The sequence below is a fragment of the Accipiter gentilis genome, chromosome 13, assembly GCF_929443795.1.
Source record: "Accipiter gentilis chromosome 13, bAccGen1.1, whole genome shotgun sequence".
NCBI classification, from domain to species: domain Eukaryota; kingdom Metazoa; phylum Chordata; class Aves; order Accipitriformes; family Accipitridae; genus Astur; species Astur gentilis.
The window spans coordinates 17,849,984-17,872,461 of record NC_064892.1 but is presented as its reverse complement, the minus strand read 5'-3'; the positions used below and the strand labels follow the sequence as shown (position 1 = coordinate 17,872,461).

At 39.4% G+C, this 22,478-nt stretch overlaps 2 protein-coding genes across 9 annotated transcripts in view; both read left to right on the top strand.

Annotated features, from left to right (window-relative positions):
- UCHL3 (ubiquitin C-terminal hydrolase L3) overlaps window positions 1-16,586 on the top strand; it is a 45,277-nt gene extending 28,691 nt beyond the window's left edge. For both annotated transcript variants that reach the window (XM_049816112.1, XM_049816111.1), the window contains exons 7-9: window positions 11,844-11,919; window positions 14,503-14,561; window positions 15,845-16,586. In XM_049816112.1, coding sequence (XP_049672069.1) covers window positions 11,844-11,919; window positions 14,503-14,561; window positions 15,845-15,928 — 219 coding nt within the window. In that variant the 3' untranslated portion in view covers window positions 15,929-16,586. The remainder of the gene's footprint in view (window positions 1-11,843; window positions 11,920-14,502; window positions 14,562-15,844) is intronic.
- A 5,212-nt stretch (window positions 16,587-21,798) lies between these two features.
- LMO7 (LIM domain 7) overlaps window positions 21,799-22,478 on the top strand; it is a 136,044-nt gene continuing 135,364 nt past the window's right edge. For all 7 annotated transcript variants that reach the window (XM_049815901.1, XM_049815900.1, XM_049815897.1 and 4 more), the window contains exon 1: window positions 21,799-21,897. In XM_049815901.1, coding sequence (XP_049671858.1) covers window positions 21,829-21,897 — 69 coding nt within the window. In that variant the 5' untranslated portion in view covers window positions 21,799-21,828. The remainder of the gene's footprint in view (window positions 21,898-22,478) is intronic.

The window sequence follows — 22,478 nt, the reverse complement described above, 5'->3', positions numbered from 1 at the left end:
CCATAGTAAATTCTTACTTTCAACAAGTTTTTCAGTTTAATTTTTTAACTATTTCAAAGTAAACAGTTACTATATTACAGATTCTGGGAAAACTAACAATCTTGTCTGTTTTGATAGCAGCAGCTTACAAAATTGTAAAACATAATGTAGTGTGTCTTGCCATTGTCCTGAACTGTCTAGTCAGCAAAGCTCTTAAATTTCTACCCCACAGCAGATTCTAATCTTACAGGTTCTTGCCTCCATAGGGAGATCTGTGGACTGTGAAGACTTCTAGGAGCACTGTTTTATCAGTTGTCTTTTGGAATTTTTTTTAGGCAAGCTGAGAATAAATTGTTTTTAAAGCTATCTGATACGTTATCTAAATGTAGAATGTCTCATTTTAAATCAGTTCAGGTGAAGAACTTGAAAGAAACAACCAGTAGTACAGATAAACTATAATAGCCATTAAAGTCTTGTAAGCTTCTCTGACTCATAGAAGTATTGGCATTGCTAAATTCCTCTTTATGCATATAGTTACGTTTTTGGGCTGGAGGTTTTCTGGTTTTGTCCTCTCTTATGTGGAGCTACTGAGATTTAGGGGTGGATTAGAATGTTTGAAAATCAGAAGCTAATGGAAACAAACAAAAAAAACCCACCCAAAACACTGTGACAAACCTGTGAAAAACTATTTTCTGGACAGGTTGAGACTTGATAACACTCCATGCTTATCTCTGAGCTCTACAGTTCCTATTGTACTTGATGCTTGCTCTTTATGAAGAATTCCTATCCCTTTCTTTTGTTCTTTAAGGTCAGCAATATCAGAGCAGGAAGAACCAATTCATTATCCCACTCTTGATAGGAAAAGGAAAAAACCATAAAATTCAATGGGAAAGAAGATGAATTGCTTAAAAAATAATACAAAGAAAGTAAATGGTTTTGACTGGCACTTACGCATTGATTAAAAAGAGTGAAAATAATTTTTTTCAGAGAAGCTATCTAATGCTTCTTTTTCGAAGTCTACTAGGATCATTGCATTGAATGCATAATGTGGGACATACCTCAGGGAACTGCAGTTTTTATTCTGCTTGTAGAACTTTTAATCAATTCACAAGCAGTTGGCTGCTCTCCATGCAGATAAGTGGGGTATCACTGATAAGTAAGTATGTTTGCTAGTGGGGCTCTACAGGCATTGCTTCTAAGACCTGTACTGTTAAACAACTTCTATTAGTGACATGGAAGACAACACAGAAACACACCCCAAAACCTATAGGCAGTGTCAAAAGATCAAGAGATGGCAAAGCGCAAGACATCAACACAAGACAGTCTGGATTGCTTTTCTGAGGCAAATAAAAGCTTTGTAATTAGAACAAAAGAAAGTTTATTTTCTGACAGAAGGTGAGGGGTTCTCTGAAAGACTGAAGAAGTCATTGGGGATTTTTATATGTGCTGAGAGGAGAAAGTAATGGTGGATGATAAACTGAAGGTGAGCCCCTGGTTTGACATTGTGGGCAGATGAACTAATGTAATCATTGTTCCATATTCATACCATCGTTAAGCAGGACTAGGAACAGGAAAGGTTGCCTTTTCATTTAGCACTGACATATTTAGTAAACTGTATGAATATGTTACTTACTGCCTCTGTAGCTATAGACAGGTTTGATTGAAATTTTGGGTTGTTCTAATTTATTTCAGTAGTAAAAATATTGTTAAGCTTGAATGTTTGTTTTTGTTTTATGAGTATGTTTTGATCCAAACAAAACTTGAACTTGATTGGTCCTGTGGCCTGTGTGGGACAGAAGAGCAAAACTAAATCATCACAATGGTCCTTTCTGGTCTTAATATATTTACTGTAACTTTGTCAGTTGCAGCTGAGAGTCATTTTTAATACTTCTGTGGTCTTTCTTCTAATAGTAACAATTTGAATGGTTTAACATAGTCCTACTGCTTCCACGGATACTAAAGAGATCCTGAGTGTTAATGGCAATACTGCCACTGGCCTGCTATTTTAGAAGAATAGGTGAAAAGCTTAGGAAGTTGCATACCTCACCACGGTAAGCTTCCCTTTTCCTTTGCTTTCCTTTTATGTTAGACATGGAACAGTAAAGAAACTCTGGGTTCTGTTACAGTACTTACTTGATTCATTTTAAATCCCAGAGTAGCACAACCTAGCTTTCCCAAATTATCAAAGAACTGTTGCTTACGGTTCTTGTAGCTGTAGACAAAACTCTGTTCTCAACTATTCCTTCCATGAGATGATACTTAAATCCCCTTCCTCCTCACTTTCCCAGTCTGTCTCTTGAATGAGTCAGTTAACTTATGTTCATATGATGAAGTTCACTGGGTGTGAATAACCTCTAGCTTATCTGGTGATAAACTTCAGATTTGGACCATGTCTTTGCTTATTTTCATTGTTCTTTTGTCTTCTCATTCAAATTCAATACATTCTTGATTATTATCTGTGTGATTTGATCAGTTAAAGGACAGTATAATAAATAGCGGACATCTTTGCAGTTGCCTTTTTAGGTATGTTACTTCAAGTTTAAGTGGGCTAAGTATGTTCTTTTTTAATGTTTATGTAGTCGTCATCGTCCTCGCTGTCTTCACCACCATCCTCATCGCAGCCTCAGGTTAGCCACAGCAGAACGAAGGCTTCACCATTGTGTCACTCTGCATCCCTCTCCTGGGCCAAACGTAATCATGTAGGTCCTGCAAAGGCTACCAGTCCGTCAATCCGTCTTCGTCGTTGGCGGCCCTTGATACGCCTTCCATCTGTTGGGCTTCATTCTGTTGTAAGTGTAGTCCATCTTCAGTCTTTTCTTACTGTGACACAGCTGGCCTTCTGCCATATAACTTCGGTCTTCAAGGCATCATTTTTTGTTGGGGTCTTTTCTCAACCATTCGTAGGATTTCTTTCTTCCCTTTTCTTTTAAATTTTTTTTATTTTCCCTTTTCCCCCCATGTCGGACAGCAAAAGTACATCACTCCATGCTTTGCTGTCCAGGTATTTTTGATTCAATACACATGCCAAATCATTTTCAAAGCATAGATGAAGTTTGCCCTTCATGAAGTGGCTTTTTTTTTTTTTTTTTGCCATAGGCTCCACATCCAGTCTCTTCTTTTCACCTCATCTTCATGATCTTTCATTTGGATGTGCTAAACCAAGGGGCTTCTAATTCTTTGTCACATGATATTATTTCTTCTATGTTTGAGACCTGGTTTATGTTCTCATATCCTAAACCTAGTCTTCTTTTCTTTCATTCTAAGTCTTGCTCAATGGTCCCTGGATATTTCAGTAAAGATGAAATGTTTCCTGTAATCCCAAGGGGCTGGCATACTTTCTCACTTGACATCTGTTTCTTTATCCAGTTTGTGGACATACATTCTAGTTGAAGACATTCTAATAAGAAAAGCTTGTCATCAAATACCATACTTAAACTTTTTTCCTTCTTCACTCACAGGGCACAAATATATCTTGAAAACGTAGAAAAAAAATTGCATGCACAGAGTAGCCAGTATTTCTAAACTGTCCTATGACCAACATCAGAAACACTAAACTGAAAGAGTGGTTTAGTGGTATTTCATCCTGCTTTTAAGGAGTGATTGCACTTTTAGTACACACAAAAAGAAAATCTTGCAGAAGTGAACGGTCTTAAAAGCAAAATTGATACTGTGATTTTTGTTTTTATCATTCTTTGGTAATGACCACATTTCACCTGTGTTACTAGAAATTCTTATTTGAGGTATGTGGATTTTTTTACTGAGGTGAAATAACTATTCTGACCATGGTCCAAATAATTTCCTGTTTCATACAGATCTGTCTTTCCAGATGTGGAAATCCTTCTTAATGTTTTATTGCTATTAAAAATTAGTGTCCAAATGCTTTCATTTCTTTATAGCTTTTATATTTTTATCCTGATAAGTATCTCAAGATGGGACCTTTTCCCAGACTCCTTTCTCTTTATGTGAATAATACTTGCTATTATTAAGTATCTAGCTCTCTTGTAATCTTCAGAACTATGGAACATTCTTAATGTTATCATTTGGAGCTAGTTAAATACCTTGGGATGTGAGGAGACATGGTTTAGCAGAGAGTTAAGTTCTCAACAACTCATGCCTCCTCCCCCCATTTAATATATCTGCCATTGGCATACCTCTGACATTTTACCTGGGGACTTGTTTGTTTAGCAAAACTTGGAAAATTCTACGTCGTATTGCTGTAACTTGAAACTGGGATTGATTATGAATTTGACCTATATAAGCTTGTTGTTAACAAAAGACTTACTGAGGAAGACTAGAGCTTGAGTGTGCTTGCCTAGAACAAAAATACTAATTGACCATGAGTTTACTTCAACACCAAATAAACCATGACTTATTCAAAGATGGACATTATGGCATGATTGGTTGTGATTATATGAGAAAACCACTGTTGGCAAGTTGAGAGTTCTATTTACTTCAGAAAATTTCTAAAAACAACTCTTCAGCCATTAGCAGTGAGCATTTGCTTTGAAAATGTTCAAAAAATTCATTCAAAAAATAAGTGGCCTTCCATACAACTGCATCTGGCAAAACAGAAGCTTGCCACTAAAAATAGTTTTAAAATATTACTTGTTAACTCCCCTGAGATCTTGTCTCCATCTGACAGATTAAAATTGTAAGTCCTATATGCAAAGATTTATCACTGAATACAATATATTCTGATAGTTATTAGTAACTAAAATGTTGTTCCCCACTTTTGTATAACACACCTTTCCAAGAATATTCAAGAACACACAAATTATATGTAAATTAGTGTAATATGCAAAAAAACAGACAGCATTTTGGGCATTAAAGCTGTCTTGGTTGGCTTGATAATAAGTACTACCTTGTCATTCAAGTTTTGTCCCGTCAATGCCCACCAACAAGTATTACTAGTATAGCTCTGATCATTCTGCTACATGTACAAAGAGCTGACTTGGTATCAGTGTTGCATGAAAGCATTCTAGGATTGCTTTTATTAAGAAATCTATGCACTTAAATTTAAGGGGGGAGAGGGAAACATCCTGTATATTGTGTTTAAAGTACAGTTGAACTTTCTTGTAGTTCTAAGTACACTTCTACTACTTAAACACTGACAGACAGAAAATAGATTGTTTCAAAATTAAGAGCAAAATTCTTAATGATGGCAGACTGTATTTATGCTCCTTAAATAAAACCACTTTTCCTACTTGAAAACTTTCCTTGACTTTTGTGGTGGGTTGGCTAGATGCCAGGTGCCCACCAAGTCACTCTATCAGTCCCCTCCTCAGCAGGAGGAGGGGGGAGAAAATAAGATGGAAAAGAACTTGTGGGTCAAGACAAAGGCAATTTAATAAAGCAAAAGCAAAGGCCATGTGCGGAAACAAAGGAAAACAAAAGATCTATTCTATACTTCCCATCAGCAGGCGATGTCCAGCTACTTCCCAGGAAGCAGGTCTTCAGTATGCACACTGGTTGCTCCAGAAGGTGAATGTCATAATAATGAATGCCCTCCCTACCTCCTTTCTCTTAGCTATTATTGCTGAGCGGATGTCATATGGTATGGAATATCCTTTTGGTCAGTTTGGGTCAGCTGTCCTGGCTACGTCCCCTCCCAAGATCTTGTCCACCCCCAGCCTACTGGTGAGATGGGGAAATGTTGGAGAGACAGCCTTGATGCTGTGCCAGCACTGCTCAGCAGTAGCCAAACGCTGGTGTGTTACCAACACCTTTCCAGCTACCGATACAGAGCACAGCACTATGAGGGCTGCTACGGGGAAAATTAACTCTATCTCAGCCAGACCCAATACAACTTTTTAGAGTAGGTCTCCGGATGAGTTAAGAACCTATAATAGAAAAGAAAAAAAAAAAAAATACTGTCCTGAAATGTTCTATGCAAAACTGATAAATTGCAGTAGATGTGGCAAATTTTGAAGCTATAGGTAACAATGTATGTCATTAGTAATGTTGACTTTTCCTCAATCCTTGTAATGACTTCTTTTTCTTCCAGATCATCTGTTCTTTTAGTTTAGTGTCTCTGCTTGCCTTAGGATCATTTTGCTGCCTTTTATGTCAAGCTAATCTAATTCTTTTTTTCTTTCCTACACTTCTCAAGTTGGAAAACATGCTCTTTGTTTTCTGACATTTATTTTCTGTGTCAGACTAAAGTTGCTGTTCTTCTTAAAAAAAAACAAACAGACACAAACAGGAAATACCTACTTAGAGCAGCATACTACTGAATAATCTCTCTTGTTTATGGATCTAAAGGGACATTTGTGTTTGTATAAACATTTTGTATCCAGATACTCTGATCACTGATAGAGCCCATCTCTGAATTTCATCTTCTTGCTTGACATCCCATTCAAAATCAGATGCTGTTATCCTGCAGCTTGGAATTGTACCTCACCTGACACATGTTATAGCTATAGCTGGGGATATAAAGTTAATAAGCTTGAAACAGCTTGTCTACCATGACAGCATGGTAGAAAAAAACATAAGGCAATGCTTAGCAAAGGAACATCTTGTCCATTCCTAGTTCAGCACTCAAGACAGTCCCTCAGCACCTTTCTTACAGAAATTCATTTTTATTATTCTGGACAAGGGATACTTTGATCTAAATTAAGCTATGTATGGTCAACTATGAAACTCTTGAGCATTTCAAATACCATAAACTCACTGCAGTATACTGAGCATGAATAGAGATGAGATGTCACTGTTCTGTGAGAATGAGCTAGAAATAATCTTGCTGAAACTTGTGATCATCATTCCAGTTGTCTTTGTTTTAAATGCAGTACTTTAACCAGGATTCAAATGCCTTTCACAGGCCTACACAGTACATTTGCCTAAGCGTGTTCCATGCTTCAAAATGGGAATTACAGATGCCTAATCTACCCAATAGCAATTGCATCACTTTTTCCCCTTTACTTCAAAATTTATTGAATCCAAACCATACCTAACATTCTGTTGTGTAAACTTCATGTTTTAATATGTTTTTCTTTGGTTTCTTGTAACTCCTTGTGAGTGAAATTGTATAGTTAAACCCCTAAGGTTTTTTCTTGTCTTAGACTTCAGTTACTTTTGTCAAAATCTTTCAGTTGGATGCAGATGTATCTGAAACTTTTTATTCCTCAAGGTTCTGCAAAATTGTCTTTTCCTTATCAGTCTTTATGGCTCTTCTTCCAAAACCTGAGAGACTTTTGATGCCAATTTCTTGACTTAACCCAAGTGGTGCTTTTTCCTTTCACAGTCACTACCAATGCACAGGATTCTACTGAACTGGTTTGTGAGACTTCTTGCTTCACTCCTTTCTCTCAAGAGCACATTTAAGGAAGTAATAAAAACAGAAGACTTAGATGAAAGAAGTTGCCTGAAATCTGTCACGTAACACTGAACCTGTTTTTATAATGGGGTCTTTCATAAATATATTTTAAGCAGGATGTGGTGAGGACTTGTTCAGTATGTCAATGAGAGCAAGACAATTTTATTTTTTTTTTTCCTCAATTGCGTGTTTGTCTCAGAAATGCAGTTTTGGGGAAAAGAAACCAGTTGTGCATCAAATTTGATGAACGGTTTTGTTCTAAGTTAGCAACATTTGAAGATCAAAAGATTTCAAATGCATGAAAACTGAATACTGACTTTTAGATTGGCATAATGGTCTAAGTGCATTAGCAAGATAAACTATGTAGATGGTGAAATACACTTTATTGGACCAGCTAATATGATTGAGGCAAACAGTGATATAGGGGTCTACCATTGAGTTTCTGAAGGTTAGTTCAACAGCAAGAAAGAAAACTGTTGTAGTTCATGAGGAGAGGGCAACATGCAGTAGTGAAAGGTAAAATCAAGGAACTTCTCAGTACAGTAAGAGGTGGTAGGAGGGGTTATGATTTGTATAGTAAAAACCTTGGGAAGCACCACTTTGAAAATGACTCTCTGTAAATCTGCTAGTGAAGAATAGAGGAAAAATGTAGAGATGTTGTTTCAATAACATGAACTAATGGGTATTGACCTGAGACAAGTCAATAAAAATTGACTTCTCACAGCAGTCAGCAATTGTTTACTATTTAATTTGAATGTCCAGGTTAGCAGAGAAGGCAGTCAAATCCTATGAAAAATCGGGACTCGGTCATTTAGGTGCTTTTAGTGTGATATCCAAAATTAGAGGGCACAAAAACCTTGGCTGTCACTTTTGTATATGAGACTGGGTATTCCATGAAGGTACACTATATTATTATCACTGAGCGTTATCTCAATACCTCAAGAACAAATTTCATCTAAGAAGATATTCTCAGAACCATCACTTTGAGCACTAAACTTTTTGCATTTTTCCTCTTCAAATCAGTTTCAAGTCTATTAGTCATTATTTTTCAGGGTTTTTTTCATTTGAAGAGATAACTTGGAAAAATAATGTCCACTAACCCATACTACCAAAACTTATTTCTTATACTAAGGTTGAAACCATAATACAAGCTTCTGTAAGCTGCCCAGGATGCTGGTATTTGTCCTCTTTCTTTCTTTTCTGGATGGGAAAGAAATACAAATTTTCTTCACTGTGTGCTACAGCTCTTCAGAAGACTTGAAAAATGAGTCTTGAATCCCATAGGTTAGTTCCAAATCCTGATTAGACAATGATCTTATTTAGACTCCTGTGTCTTCCTCCTTCCTTGTGGTTAATACATGCAGTCATTCAAATCTGCTGTCTCCTTTTGCACATTAAGTGGGCTTCTAAATGAAAAAAATCTAAAGGAACAGGTCATCCCAACACTTGACTGTTCATGTTACTGTGGTCTTTGACAAGAAGAATAATTAACAGAAAATGCTCTGTAATTGTTCTGAAAATACTACCTAGTGATGCACATGCAGGCAGACTTAAAGCTATGTTCTCTTGTTCTTTTAAGCATTTACACAAAGTGTTTATTAGAAGCTGAAAACTTGGCTAAAGGTGTAGCTTTTCAAGGAGACCACAGAAGACATCTCCCTGAAGCTGACATTCCCTCTTCTTTCCATTCCTTTGAAATTTAAAATCTTCTGGTTCAAGCGTTAGAATTTCTAGAGCTTCCCAGTGAAGCAGAAATTGGCCTGACCAGGCTTCTTTTCGTGTGTGTGTGTGTGTGTGTGTGTGTGTGCATGCATGCACGCACACTTATGCAATGGGTGTCTTTTTTTTTCCCCTAAGGAGGGCTGGGGGGATTTTGAATCAGATTCATCACATTGGAAAAGTCATATGCGACAGATTTTTATAATATAAAGTTTTAGGTTATCTTGACTATTCAGACCCTATTGTTTCTCTGTGCTCATGATTATGCAAATAATTGTCTGTCAAAAAAGATTGAAATACTAATTTTTCAAGAAATGTAAGATCTACTTTGTAGTAAATTTGCGACTATCTACATTAGATGAAAAGAAGTCACTAGGGAAGGGGACTGTCTACATTAGAACATGTGGTAGAAACTTTTCATTCTGAGGTTGGGGAATTAAAAATGTAAAAACACAACATTTCTCACGGGTTATGGCAATAACACAATGAAAGCACGTTATTTAGATTAGGCATGTACAAAAACTCAGCAGGATTCTATAGGAGTCTTGTCTCCAAGTAAACTCTATGAAAAGTTAATGCTTTTTTTTGATGGCTTCCCTATCCATCTTGTAGCTGTGTATAGGCTCAGCATTCCAAGCATGCCAAGTATGTCTCTCTATAGAAAACATGTTCATTAGAAGCTGGCAAAGAACACAACCCTCAAAACGGTCAAAGGGGGAAACTGTATTTTGTTCTAAAAGTGATCAAAACCAAATCCTGAACATCTCAAAGTACTCTGAAATACTGATACTTTGAGATCTTCTAGTTAATGTCAGTTTGAGCCCAGGTAGTGTACATTCAGATGCAAGCTTTTAAATGCTAAGCCATTTATTTACTTCCTAAAGTGAGACTAACTGGCAGTGGTCTTTCCCCTAACCCTGAAATTCCTCAAGCCCAGTTTTCCCAGTTGGTAGGTTTAATTGATATGTGAACAGCCATGAAGTCATTTGTCTACAAGGGAATGAGATGGCAATGTGGAATTTGGCAAGGACTTTTCAGCTTTGCCTGCCTGCATACTTTTGTATCACCACAGTTTAGATACCTGTAAAAAGTTGGTTAATAGATGGGAATAACAACAAGGTGGTTGTCAGCTACTGTCTTGTGTGATTTTCAGAAAGTTAGGGAAACTTGTAGTCCTTGGAAGTTTATAACTGGGGTAGCCAAACTCTTGAGGCTGCCTGTTTTTCTAAGCCCTGGCTTTATTTGGCCTTCTGTAGAACAAATTTCTCAAAGGCAATTGACTCATGCCATAGGGGAAAAAGACTCTTGGAGACCTTGGAGAGGTCCTCTCAACCCTTTGATAGCTGCCTCATTTTCAGCAGCAGGAATGCTCTTTCTCCATTCTAGGCCAGATGAAACAGGGAATTGATGCCTTTTGCACTTTAACTGGTCATGGAGAGGAATCTGAAATGAGGGTGAGGGGAGGTTGTGGGATTTTTTGTTTTGGTTTTTCTCTCTTTCATTTTTGAGGTTGCTACATAGAATTTCTGTAAGCTGTTGGCATTTCCTCTGTAATCCTGTGTTCTTTGGCATTCTTGATGTATTGAAGGACTTACAGTGACTTCTTGTCCTTTGCTTTATTGTTCTGGTTGTTTGCTACATTTCTTCAATTTAGATTGTCTTCTAAAGTCTTTTTTCATGACGATCAGGAAGAAGGAAACTTTTAACCCAGCCCTGAAAACATGGTGCAACTGTAAGGTTCTACAACTCATTTTATACTCTAATCTGTTTCTGGCAAATTCTTAGATTTTGGGGGTGCTTCAAGAAATTCACATAAGGCTAACAGTAATTACAAGATAGAATAAAACTGCATGAAGTATATTTTCACAGAAGTCAGATTCTTGATAATTTAAGAAAAACTGAGGTGCTTTTTCCTGTTTCCTTAAACAGTATCTTCTGAAATTGTGGATTGAGGCTCAGATGCAGACTGGATAGATTGATGAGGAAATAAGATCATCAATTGCTATTGAACACAATGGTGGTGATGCACCTTTTGGCTCAGAAGTTCAGAAACCACTGCTTAGTGGATGCTGGGAATGTATCCTGGCAGAGTACCATGCTGTGTGTGCCCTGTTTTCTTCTGAAAAAGCTTTTGCTTGCTGTAGTTGGCAACGCAGTACTGAGCTAGACAGATCTTTACCAACTCTAACCATTTTTATGTCATGTTACTTGATGCTGTCACTGCACTTCAGTCCTTTCTTGGTATGATGGCTATGATGCCACTTTGAAATTTCAGTTTAGGCACCTCTGGTTATTTTCCTTTCCACCTAAGATGTGTGAACTGTTTCTTTCGACTGCCTGTGAAGAGGGAACAGGTTAACTGTATTATACGTGGCTTGCGAGGAAAAAATTATTTTGACCAAATGAATATTTTCGGTTTCAAGATACTACAAGTTCAGAGTTCAGCCCTGTATTGCTTTGTTATGGGAGATGCGTTAGTGAAGGAGTTGCTATTTCTATGTCTATCTATTTTTAATGTTAATGTATTTGAGCTGATACAACTTATAATTCAGTAATGAAAAATAAAGCTTTTATGTAGAGCTGTAACTGGAAATACTTCCAGATACTTTACTGAAAGGATTCTTACTGATCTATGCATTGCAGAAGCTTCTTTATTTTCCGAAATGTTCTGCAGCGTGACTTCTGCCATTCTGTATATATCCAGAATGTGCTTCTCACTTGTGATTTCTCTTGGCCAGGTGTTTTGCATATTATGATGATGTGTTCTCATTAATCATATTGTGGTAAGAGTTTTAGTGAACACAATTTCTTTTTGTTTTGTTTTATCTTGCAGGCACCAAGTATAGATGAAAAAGTAGATCTTCACTTTATTGCATTAGTTAATGTAGGTGGTCATCTCTATGAATTGGGTAAGAACACTTTTTATCCGCTCTCTCCATTTGTTTGAAACAAATACAAGTAGTAATGTTGTCAATTATCAAAGTTTGAGAGAGATTCCTTGATGTAATGTAGGGCTTAGGTTCTTTTCAACTGCATCGTAGGGTCTGGGGGGTTCTGTCAGTTGCAGGCTTCTTCACATTGGTTTTTGGATTCTCCTTCCCCCAACTCCCTCCTATTAAGATAAAATGGTACAGAATACTAGACTGCCTCTGAACTTCATTTATCCATTTACAAAGACAGGAAGTAAGAAAGAAGTGATGAATGGTTAAAGTTTCAGAGAGGAAAATACTAATTACACTTACGTCCCTGAATTGCTTGTGAAATTAATAAATTAACTGTATGCCACTTCAGAAGTGTTAGCTATATTATTAAATAGCATGATACAGTTTAAACTGAAATTATGTAGTCAGGATACTAGCAGATACTAATATTCTGCAACTCATTTTTTTATAGGCTGGTTATTTTTTCTTCTACCTTTTTTTGGTCACTAGACAGTTAACTGTAAAACAGTAGTCTCTGTTTTCTGAATTACAGCTATTTTTCTCTCTCTTCAGATTGTGTAGTACCAGGTTCTGCTCAGATATTCTCTAATTACTCAAATCTTAAACAAGTTGCTGGGCAACTAGGTTTTGCTGCAGGTGCTTCAGAAAACTAGCAAGTAGATCAAGATTTAAAAACTGCAAGTCACTGGTCTTTTCTAAGATAATTTTTGCAGTATTTTATGGTGAGAACATTTTCATCTTTTGAAAATCAACATGTAATTAAGCAATGCCCTTAACAGGTGACAACTAATTATAACCTGGGGCTTAAGGGGTATATAAGAAGTGCTTCTGTTAAGGTCATATAAGGGCTATTACCAGTGGTAAGTCATGAACAATAGGCACACATTTCTGTATTTTTATGATGCTGTATGTCTTGTCAGTGAACTAGATCAAATAGTGAGGCAACAGCTGTGGGATGCAATATAAGTACTTTATGACTAAATTTCAAGGCATGATGGATGGCTTGCTCCTCTGCTAGTTGTGTGCTACTATTTCCATGTTAACTTTTCATTGTGCATTAATTTGCTCTGCTTCAAAAGCACACTACAGACTACAATTACCATGTTTAGTTATTTTCCGTAAGTATGATGCAAGATAAAACCCACTTGAATTTTTTGCTTAAATTAAAAAAAAACAAAACAAACCAACAAAAAAAAACCCAACAAAAAAACAGAGGCATTTAGTTCCACTGTATAGTGGAATGCCAATACTACTATTTCCTTTGTTCTTAAAATAACTTCTATCTGTACCAGCAGAAGAAAGCAAAAAATACTTAAAAGTAGGAAAATGGGAGAAGGTTTTTCAATTGATTCACTGGCTTCAGACACTGTGGCCAGCATGTGGGCTTTGGCAAGCAGAAAATGCTAAGGAAGCACATGGATGTTAAATGCTTATGATGTTTTTGCCATAGAAAACATGTTATTTATAGGCACATGAAATTAAAATGCTGTTCTGCCAAGATGTATGTAAAAAAAAATTTATTTTTTTTTTTTTTTTTTTTTTTTTTTTTTTTTTTTTTTCAAAAAAACCCCACAATCAAACTTAGCTTGCAGCAGTACAGGGCATTCAGTTCTGTTTCCCAGGAACATTCTGAGGGTTTTGCATTGTTCTACCTTCCATCATTGTTGTTACAATAATGAACAACCTCTTGTTCATGTAAATCCAAAAGTTTTCTTACATAAAATCTATTTTTAGTTATGGAAAATGTAGTTTGGAAGTGTTGTCGACTTCAGTGGAATCTTTGGGGAGGGAAAAGTCTTTAAAACGGAGGACAGAGCCAAAAGGGAATTTGGTCTAGTGAATACTTAGGATATCCTGACATATGTCCTCATACTTTTAGCTCTTCACAAGTAACCTGAAACATATTTCTATTTGTATGAATGAAATTATTTTTAAAATGCTGAGAATGATAGCATTATTATATTGCAAATGAGTGAAAAAATAATTAACTATAGCCATCATTTTTAAACACTGTGAAAGTACTTAATACTTAAAATTATTGGGTTTGTTTGCTTATGTTTTTTTAAATGAGAGTAACATTTCAGTTATGCCAGACTCTTCAAACTGGTGGGTTTGGTATTCTGTTCTGTTGTGGAGTCCCTGATCACAGTTGTCAAAGACCACAGATGTACAGCTGTCGGTCTGGGTAAATCCATTAAGTGTAGTTTAAATTGTTCTTCTCTACTTGAAAAACTGAAGTACTATACCCAGCACTAAAACAGTTGCAACTTACAGCCTTAAAGTTTTCAAATAAGATATTAAGAAGTATTTCATTGTTTGATTGGGTTTGTTTTTTTAATGTAACAGACTGTACATAATGATACCTCTTGAAGCAGTCAGCAGTGGAAGAGAGATCAGGGAATAGCTAGCTGCATGTGTGATTCTTCTATGAAAAATGAGGTAGCTTTTTGTAAGTGGAGTAAAAAATCTGTTCAGATAGCTTTAACTGGAAAAATGAAGCTTTTCTAATGTTATAAACGTGTTGTTCAATGCTGCTTTGTGTTTCAACAGATGGGCGCAAGCCATTTCCAATAAACCATGGGGAAACTAGTGACGATTCTTTCTTAGAGGTAGGAATAGAAAACCTTCTCAAATGGTGTTATACAAAATTCTTGCTATATTTCCACAAAAATTATGAAAAATATTTATACAAAAGTCTTGCTATATTTATGGTTGGATAAGGAATAGAGAGAGTGGGATGGTGAGACAAAATTAGGTTTACTCAGTTTTAAACCAGGTATTTCAGAATGCTCATGTTGTGACTCTAGATGAGAGAGTATCATAACATGGTAACAAGAAATGTCAGAACAGTTGACCAGAACAGAAGATCAGACTGGCTTTTTTCTTCTGTGCTGAGATTTTCATATACCCCTGCTTCTTTTAAACTGTACATGAGATGAAGTCATCAGATTGAAAACTTAGGATAATTTTTCATTCTCTTTCTTTTGGTTTAGTTATAGTTTCATAGGTGCCATGCTAGACAGAAGTTGATTTCCTTTCTGACGCTTGCTAATAATCATTCTTCTCCAGTTTCATGGCTTGTTTTGGGTACTTCTTTGTGTTAAGAGCTGTTTAGTTGAGAAACTAATTGGAAAGGAATACACTGAATTGGAAGGATAAACTGTCATCCCCACAGAATGATGTGACGTTGAAGCTGAGAAAAGGCAATGCATAGATCTGACTTTAATTGTATCCAGACTAGATTAGCTTTACAAAAGGAAGAAAACAGAGAAACTAAAAAAGAAACAAACAAAACCTTTTACAGTTTAGTAGCATAGACTAATGTCTGTAAAGTTTGCATACAATTTGTGCTTGTTTGGGCAGGGGGAGAAGTTGGATAAAACTTCCCTTTTTTTACATGTGGCTTTTTTCTGTTTTACTGATAACATGTGTTCTCCAGATTGCACCCTAAAGCTAAATGAAGGAATTACTTAGAATCTTTCACTTGCCCCACACAGCTTAGATTCATCTTGAGACAAAGGAAACATTTCTGCATGCAGCACTAGTAAAGGCAAACGTCAGAGATGCATTTAGAAAGTCAGACAAGCAACACATCTGTTGCACAAAGTAATATTTAGTCACAAAAATTATTGTTGCTAAGTTTCTGCATAAAACTTTTGCTCTCTTTTGCTGCCCATATGAGCACTGTAAATAGTCTTGAATAGTCTAGGTAACTCAGATCAGAAATACAATTCATGTAGATTTGTCACACTATTTAGTAGTACTTTATGGAAAAATTCATTTTGCGCATAGTTTGTATAAAGCATATCTTCATATTTCAGTTGTGGGGTTTTTTTTAGTAAGTATAATTTATAGTGGTTTTTGTTTTTGTTGTTTTACTTTTTTTCCCTAGGATGCAATAGAAGTTTGCAAGAAATTCATGGAACGTGACCCAGAAGAATTAAGATTTAATGCAATTGCACTGTCTGCGGCTTAAAAGCCTTTTCCAGTGGGGCTGATCTATTGCAATGTATTGTAACAATAAAACCATTGCCATATGTTAATAGTACAAATTTTGATACTTCCCAAACATGTTGATTAATTGTAGCATATGTGGAATAAAATTTGCATTTGTCCTTGCTATATCTTGCTGCTTGTTCCTAAAGCAACTTTGGGTATTTATATACACGCATGCATTTTGTGCAAGACTTCTTCTTCTATGTGGTGGGTTTTTCCCCTTCCACCCCCTTAAAAGTTTTGGGGATTACTGTCTGTGATATTTCATTATAATAATGATGAGTTAGTTCAGAGCAGGATTATCATTTGTATCATGCACAGATGATATTTTGAGTGGAGTATGTGGTATGTTAATGGGTAAAAACTTGAAATATGAGGCTATCTCCATCTTTTAATTATAATGATACAAGAATATTATTAAACTTTTGCAGGTGACTCAAAAGACAAAGGCATTTTTTTCAGTGCATTATTTATAAATAAATATATGGAAGAAAAAAGGCAGAAAAAGGACTGTTTCTTCTTGCTGTTGGTGAGCACTAACATTTTAAAATCATCTTAATCTTTACTTTTTGAATAAAACTTAATTTTGTTTCTCAAGCCTAATAATGTTAATAAACTGTCAAAAAGCTTTAGTTAAACCAGTGTTTGCTATTTGTATTTGTGGGAAAACAACATGGATTTTTGCCCCAGTAAAGCCACACTAGCAATTAATGCTAGTTCAAATGGTAGGATGCGGAGGGTACATACAGGTGAATACAGCCATGTCAAGTATCTCACCTAACTGAAATAAATGATAGAAAAGTAATGATTGTTGTAATGAAGTTTTGTGTAACGAGACCAGAAACAGACTATAGATTTTAAGATAGTCATGATGGTCATATACCTTTTTTCCCTTTCGGAATATCTATTGTAAGTTTGTCAGGTGTCATTACTGAATGCTATGGGATGCCCTTCCCCTGTGCCATCCATCCCACCCCACCCATTGGATCCTAAGGTAGTGTTGACCGATTTCTACACTTGAATTAGTAATGACTTTGTTGGTTTGGGGGTTGATTTGGGGGGGGGGGGGAAGTTGTTGGTTTGGTTTTGTTGTGGGTTTTGTTTTTTTTTTTATTGGCTAAGCAATTTTATGCTTTAGGATTCTTGTGAAGGTTGGTTTTGGTTAATGTGCATGTTTTTGACATTCCAGACAAATATTCCTTATTTGTTGCTTTGAAGTGAAATAATTCGGGTTTGCTTCTGATCAAGGCCGCTGCCAAAAGAAACTGAACCCTCTGTGCCCCAGAGGGTGCTTTCATTCTCTATCAATTGTCATTGCAGGAAAAATGAATGGGGTTATGCCAGACACAGTCTGGCAGAGTTTTCCTTCGTTATAGAAAAGAAAGAGGCCTGGGAGTCTGTCTTATCACTTAAGAACATCTTTTGCACACTAAAGAAAAAGTCGGAGTGTCTGCCTAAAACATGTCACCTGGAGAGTCCACTAACAACAAGAGTCTGTTTTCTCTAAGTGAGCTGGTTGGAGAAGTCAGGGGGAAGAACAACACTAATGAGCTTGTATTTTTGAGCACTTTTTTACCCCAATAAAATGCGGTATCGTTAAGACTTGCTCTATGTTGCCATCCAGATTAGTAAAGCCCTGAAACTTGCTTTTAAATAAAAATCAAAGGCTTTAGTAGCCAAAGCAGCTGCATTGTCTTCCTGCTAATATCAGAAAAATCAAATAGAAGTTGTCACAATTTAACTGGGGTATTGCATATTTTCTGCCAAAGGTGATTCGGAGGATTACATTTAAAGTAAGCCATAATTAATATAGATAAGGTGCTTTTTAGGGTAGGGAGGAGGGTGAGGAAAGAGAGGAGTGCAGTTCGAAGCTGTTAAACTAGCTACATCAGTTGTCTGCTTTAGGGAAATACACCATAAATGCTCTTCAATGTTCAGAAGATTTTGGTGGTTTTAGGTAATAAATGAAGGGGCTCCATTTTTGTGCAATTATTTATTGCAAAATCACTTCAGAACTGGAGCTTTGATTGAGTATGAGGACTGATTAAGTGATTAATGACAAAGGAAATCAAAGAATAGTAAACATGGGGTGGGATTTTTCATGGTCACACTGGAAAAATACATCTTGAATCTTAAGTAAAAACTTAAGAACTCTTAGTATTTTGGCAATATGATAGTTTTGCTCAGCGTTTTTTTACATAGTCTTCAAATCGGTTGTCGTGCTGGGTAAGGCTTCCTTCTGTTTTGTTTACTTTCAGTGTTAATTTCCAGTTTATTAATAAATAAGATGGTACTTTTTAGTGAACGTTGCTTTCAGAAAGGTTCTCAAAAGTTTGAGATGACAAAGGGAAGACCAAGACACCAGTTTTCATGCTGAACTGTATCTGCTCACTGCACAGTCCCTTGCTCGACTGAAATTTTTGAAGACTGCACTGCAGAAGTACTGTCCCGCCTAACATGTACGGTGTAACGGCTTTCCAGTGCTTGTAACACCATGCTTTGGCACAGGCATTGTTGACCATCTTGAGGAGCACGGGCAGTAAAGGGATCTACAAGGTACTGGAATATCCTTGGCATTGACAGAACCTGTATAACTTGGATACAAGGAGGGAGGTATGAACACTCGGCTGACTTGTATAGCCCAGCAAGGTCGTGACCAGGGGCTGACAGGCCCTGCAGGCCACATGGCGCTTTTGGCTCTGCGATGCCCATGCAGACATTGCCTTATCTGTACACTGTGCTTATTAGCTCAAGCTCCGTGGGAAAATAATGCTGTATTTCCTAACTTGTGCAGCCCTGCCAGAGCCTCGCCACCTTTGTGTGGAGCATGGTTTGGCCAGAGGCACGCAGTGCTATTGACTGCCAGGAAATCCCTCTGAAGAGGGATTTCTCTGCTCCTGCAGCCTGGGCCGGCCGTACACATCACCTTACGGCAGTGGCCCATGTGGGAGTGAAGAGAAGATGCATGCTCAGCGCTTACATTAATTTTAGCTGAGTGGAGCTGGTGTGCTATTAAGCACTCAGGATTGTTCAAGCCCTTTTAAGTATATTAGTGTAAGTTTTCCCATGTTATTACAAGTATTTTGCTGAGAAACGTAAGAATTTAATAACCAGTACAATGCCCTTTCCTTTCAATCATGGCTGTGTGATTCAGTTAAAGAAAGAAGAAGAAAGATGTGGTTTCTGTCATTGAAATGTAAGTTTTAGAAAATAAACACGCTTAACGGCCCACATTTAGAAAATAAATACGGTCTTTCTTTAAGCTGGGAAGAAGCCTGCCTCGGTAGAAAATATTATTGTATCAAATATTTGTAGAACTCTCCATGAAAAGAATAGGACGTAAACTGTTGCTTGACTTATCCCTAGGAGCACACACGTTGAAACGGTTTATTTTTGCCAAGTAGAACAGTATTATGTTTGCTACTTTTGACACCAACAATTAGCAGTCATATCTGGTATATGTAATCTTTTTTGTGATCTAGGAGTCTAGTGACTTACCTTGTTAGCGCAAAGGAATACTAAGCTATTTTCATTGTTCAAGCTTACATAGATAAATGATCTGTGACGATTTAAAATTCACTCTGAGGAAGAAGTATGCATGTTGGAATTTTTTTACTTAGTGAACAACTTGAAAGCTGCAGCGGTCCATGCAGCTTACTAAAATGAGGACTTAATCAAATTACTTGATTGCTCAAATTATTTGATGTAAAACATTAAACACTTGATTCATTAGAAAAGTGATTTGATTTGCCATTAAGTGAAATAAAGCAACCAGAAGTAAGTGAGAACATGAAGTGAAAAGACAGACCTTAAAAATCTGGGAAAGGCTGCAGTAGTTCTTCAGAAAAAATGTTAAGTAATGACAGCTAATGCAAACCGATGTCAGCCAGCACCAGCAGCACATACATGCTTTAATTAGGCTTTTTTTTTTAGCCTTTGTAGTGATGAATGTTAAATAGTGAGATGAGAGGGTTGTTTTCTGATGCTCAGGCTTCCCACTCAAGAAAAATGCAGATTCTTCATTTGTATTTGGTCTTGTGGCTGATCTGGCTTGGAGCAGGAAAAAGGAGTAAGAAAAAATTTCAAAATTACAGCTTTGATTATCGTTTCATTCATCACTGGCTCTATAGCATAGATGTCTCAAATCATACCACTGCGAGGAGCTAACTACATCATTTCTATGGATTTGTAACTTAATAAATGTCAAACATCTCCTATGGAACTTATTTCACCCAGAGTCACTGGGTTTTCCTTCCTGTGTGTACCACCAGTAACGCTATTTCCACGTACTTCTGAAACCGGTGCCCAACAGAGAGCTTCTTTGTGTGTTGAACTGATCTCCTAAAATCTTCTTTTGTATTCCAAGAAGGTTGTTTACAGAGTAGAAATAAGATGTGCTCCCAAGTAAAGATCTTAGGAGAAGCTAATTTGTGTGCAGTACAAATGTTAAGTTCTCTTTTCTCAGTAGTCCTTAAAAAACGGCGGATGTTCTTGCCGTGGTCCATGTAAGCAAAAGATGTGTGCAGCAACTCCGTTTTGCTTACCGAGAAGATAGGGAAAGAAAAATATTATTAGAAGTTCAAGTAGAAAGAGATCATTGTAAATACTACGTTAAAATGAAACCAAACCCCCTAATGCTATGCACAAATATTCCAGAAAATTGCTCTTTTTTCTCAGCATTTCATTAACTTCTCTGCCTCGCACGTGTCCGCTCCTGTACTGGAAGGAAGGGGATTGCTGCGTTTAGTCGGCACACCTGCTCCCTCCCGGCTCCAGCTCGAGTGCCTAGCTCAGGCTGGAAGGAACTTTGCTGTGGCCTAGCCTTTGGGGTTGCCAGAGGGGCCGGAGCCCAGCGCGGTATCCAGCCAGGCTCGGCAGGCGTCGAGCCCAGAGCGGCCTTACCCACAGCGGCCTTTAGCTCTGAGCCTGAGCACAGGGTGGCCCGGGCACTGGAGGAGTCACGAACAATCTCTTCCAGTGTACCGGGGGCAGAGACACGCGTGAAATAAAGCGACGGGGGTGGGTGGGGTGGGTACTGTGAGCGAAACCAGAAGGGAGGCAAACGGTGCCGAGGCCGGAGGGAAGCACGGAGGCTGAGCCGTGGGGGTCCTGCTCTGCCCCCGGCACCCCCGCTTCGTGGTTTGTGTGAGGCGAGCTCAAAACAAAGCGTGGACCCCTCACGTCTCCCGCAGCGGCGGAAAAAAGCTCCTGACTTCGTCCCCAAACGGGACGGCGCCGCAGAGGAGCGCGGAGTCGTTGTCCCCCGGCCCCGGATCGCGGCGCTGCCGGTGGCTGCGAGGGAAAACCCGCTGCCGAGGAGGCGAGGGAGCCGGCCCGGGGGCCAGGGCTCCGGCGGCCTCGCCGGAGGGAAGCGGCGGCCCGCAGGGGAGTCCCGGCCGGGCGGCGGGCGGCAGGTGGCGGGGGCCGGGGCGGCGGGGGCCGGCCCTGAAAGGTGCGATTGTCCCCAGCTATTCCTGGTATGCGCCGGGGCGGGAGCCGCCGGGGGCCGCCTCCGCCGGCCGGGCGAGGGGCGCCGCGGCCCGGTGGGACGAAGCCGCCGCCGCCGCCGCCGCCGCCGCGGGGGGTGCAGCCCCTCCCGGGCGTCCGGCTGCCCCCTGGGCCGGGGCGGGGGAGGCGGGGAGCGGCGGCGTTGCTTTACAGCCAGCGGCTCCTTCGAATTCTTGCGGTCGCCGAGCGCCAGCGAGCTCCCGGGAGGGGCAGCTCCGCGGGGAGGAGGCGGAGGGGGAGGAGACGGCGCGGGGAGCGTTAAAAGCGGGCAGCTGAATGACAGCGGCTGCTCCCCGCGCCCCCACCCCGCCGCAGCACCGGCCGCCCACCCACCACCACCACCACCCCCCCACCCCGCTCGCTGTGCCGGCCATGGAGGGGCGAGAGGACGCGGAGTGCGAGTGCCAGGCGGCGTTCGCCGAAGCCCGGCGATGGGTAGAGGTGAGGCGTCCCTCGGTCCTGATGGGTGTCACCCCCCCCCCCCCCCCCCCCCCCCGTCACCCGCCGTGCCCTCCCCGCGGGGGGGGAGGCCCCCTCGCCGCGGTTCCCCCCGCGCCGGTCCGGGGTCTCGCTTCCCCCCCCAACCCGCACGGTGGAGGGGGGAGGACGCTGCCGGGGGGCTGCCCCCGTCGCCGGGCTCCCGGCGAGCTGCGGGGACGCGGCTCCCAAACTTCGGTTCTTTGTCAGCAGCCGTGGGCTGCTGCTTTTGGAAGGCACGGTGAAAGCTTGCGGAGGGCTGGCTGTCTCTGCGGTGTTGCCAAGGCGCCCCCCTCCCCAAAATCCAAATTACGGGCTGGTGCGGCTGCCCTCCCTGTCGCTAAGGCTTATAATTTCCTGACGTCTTGTAAACTATTTCTCCAGCGCTTGCTCGGGGACAGCCTGAATTAGAGGCACTCTTCTTCCTCCTGTCCCGAAAGAGTTCAGGACGGAGAGTAACCTGAAATTACAGTCATTTTGCTTCTCTCCTGTTTTTAAACGTGAGCGTCTGACCGCACATAGCACTTGACGTAAACATCTGTGTT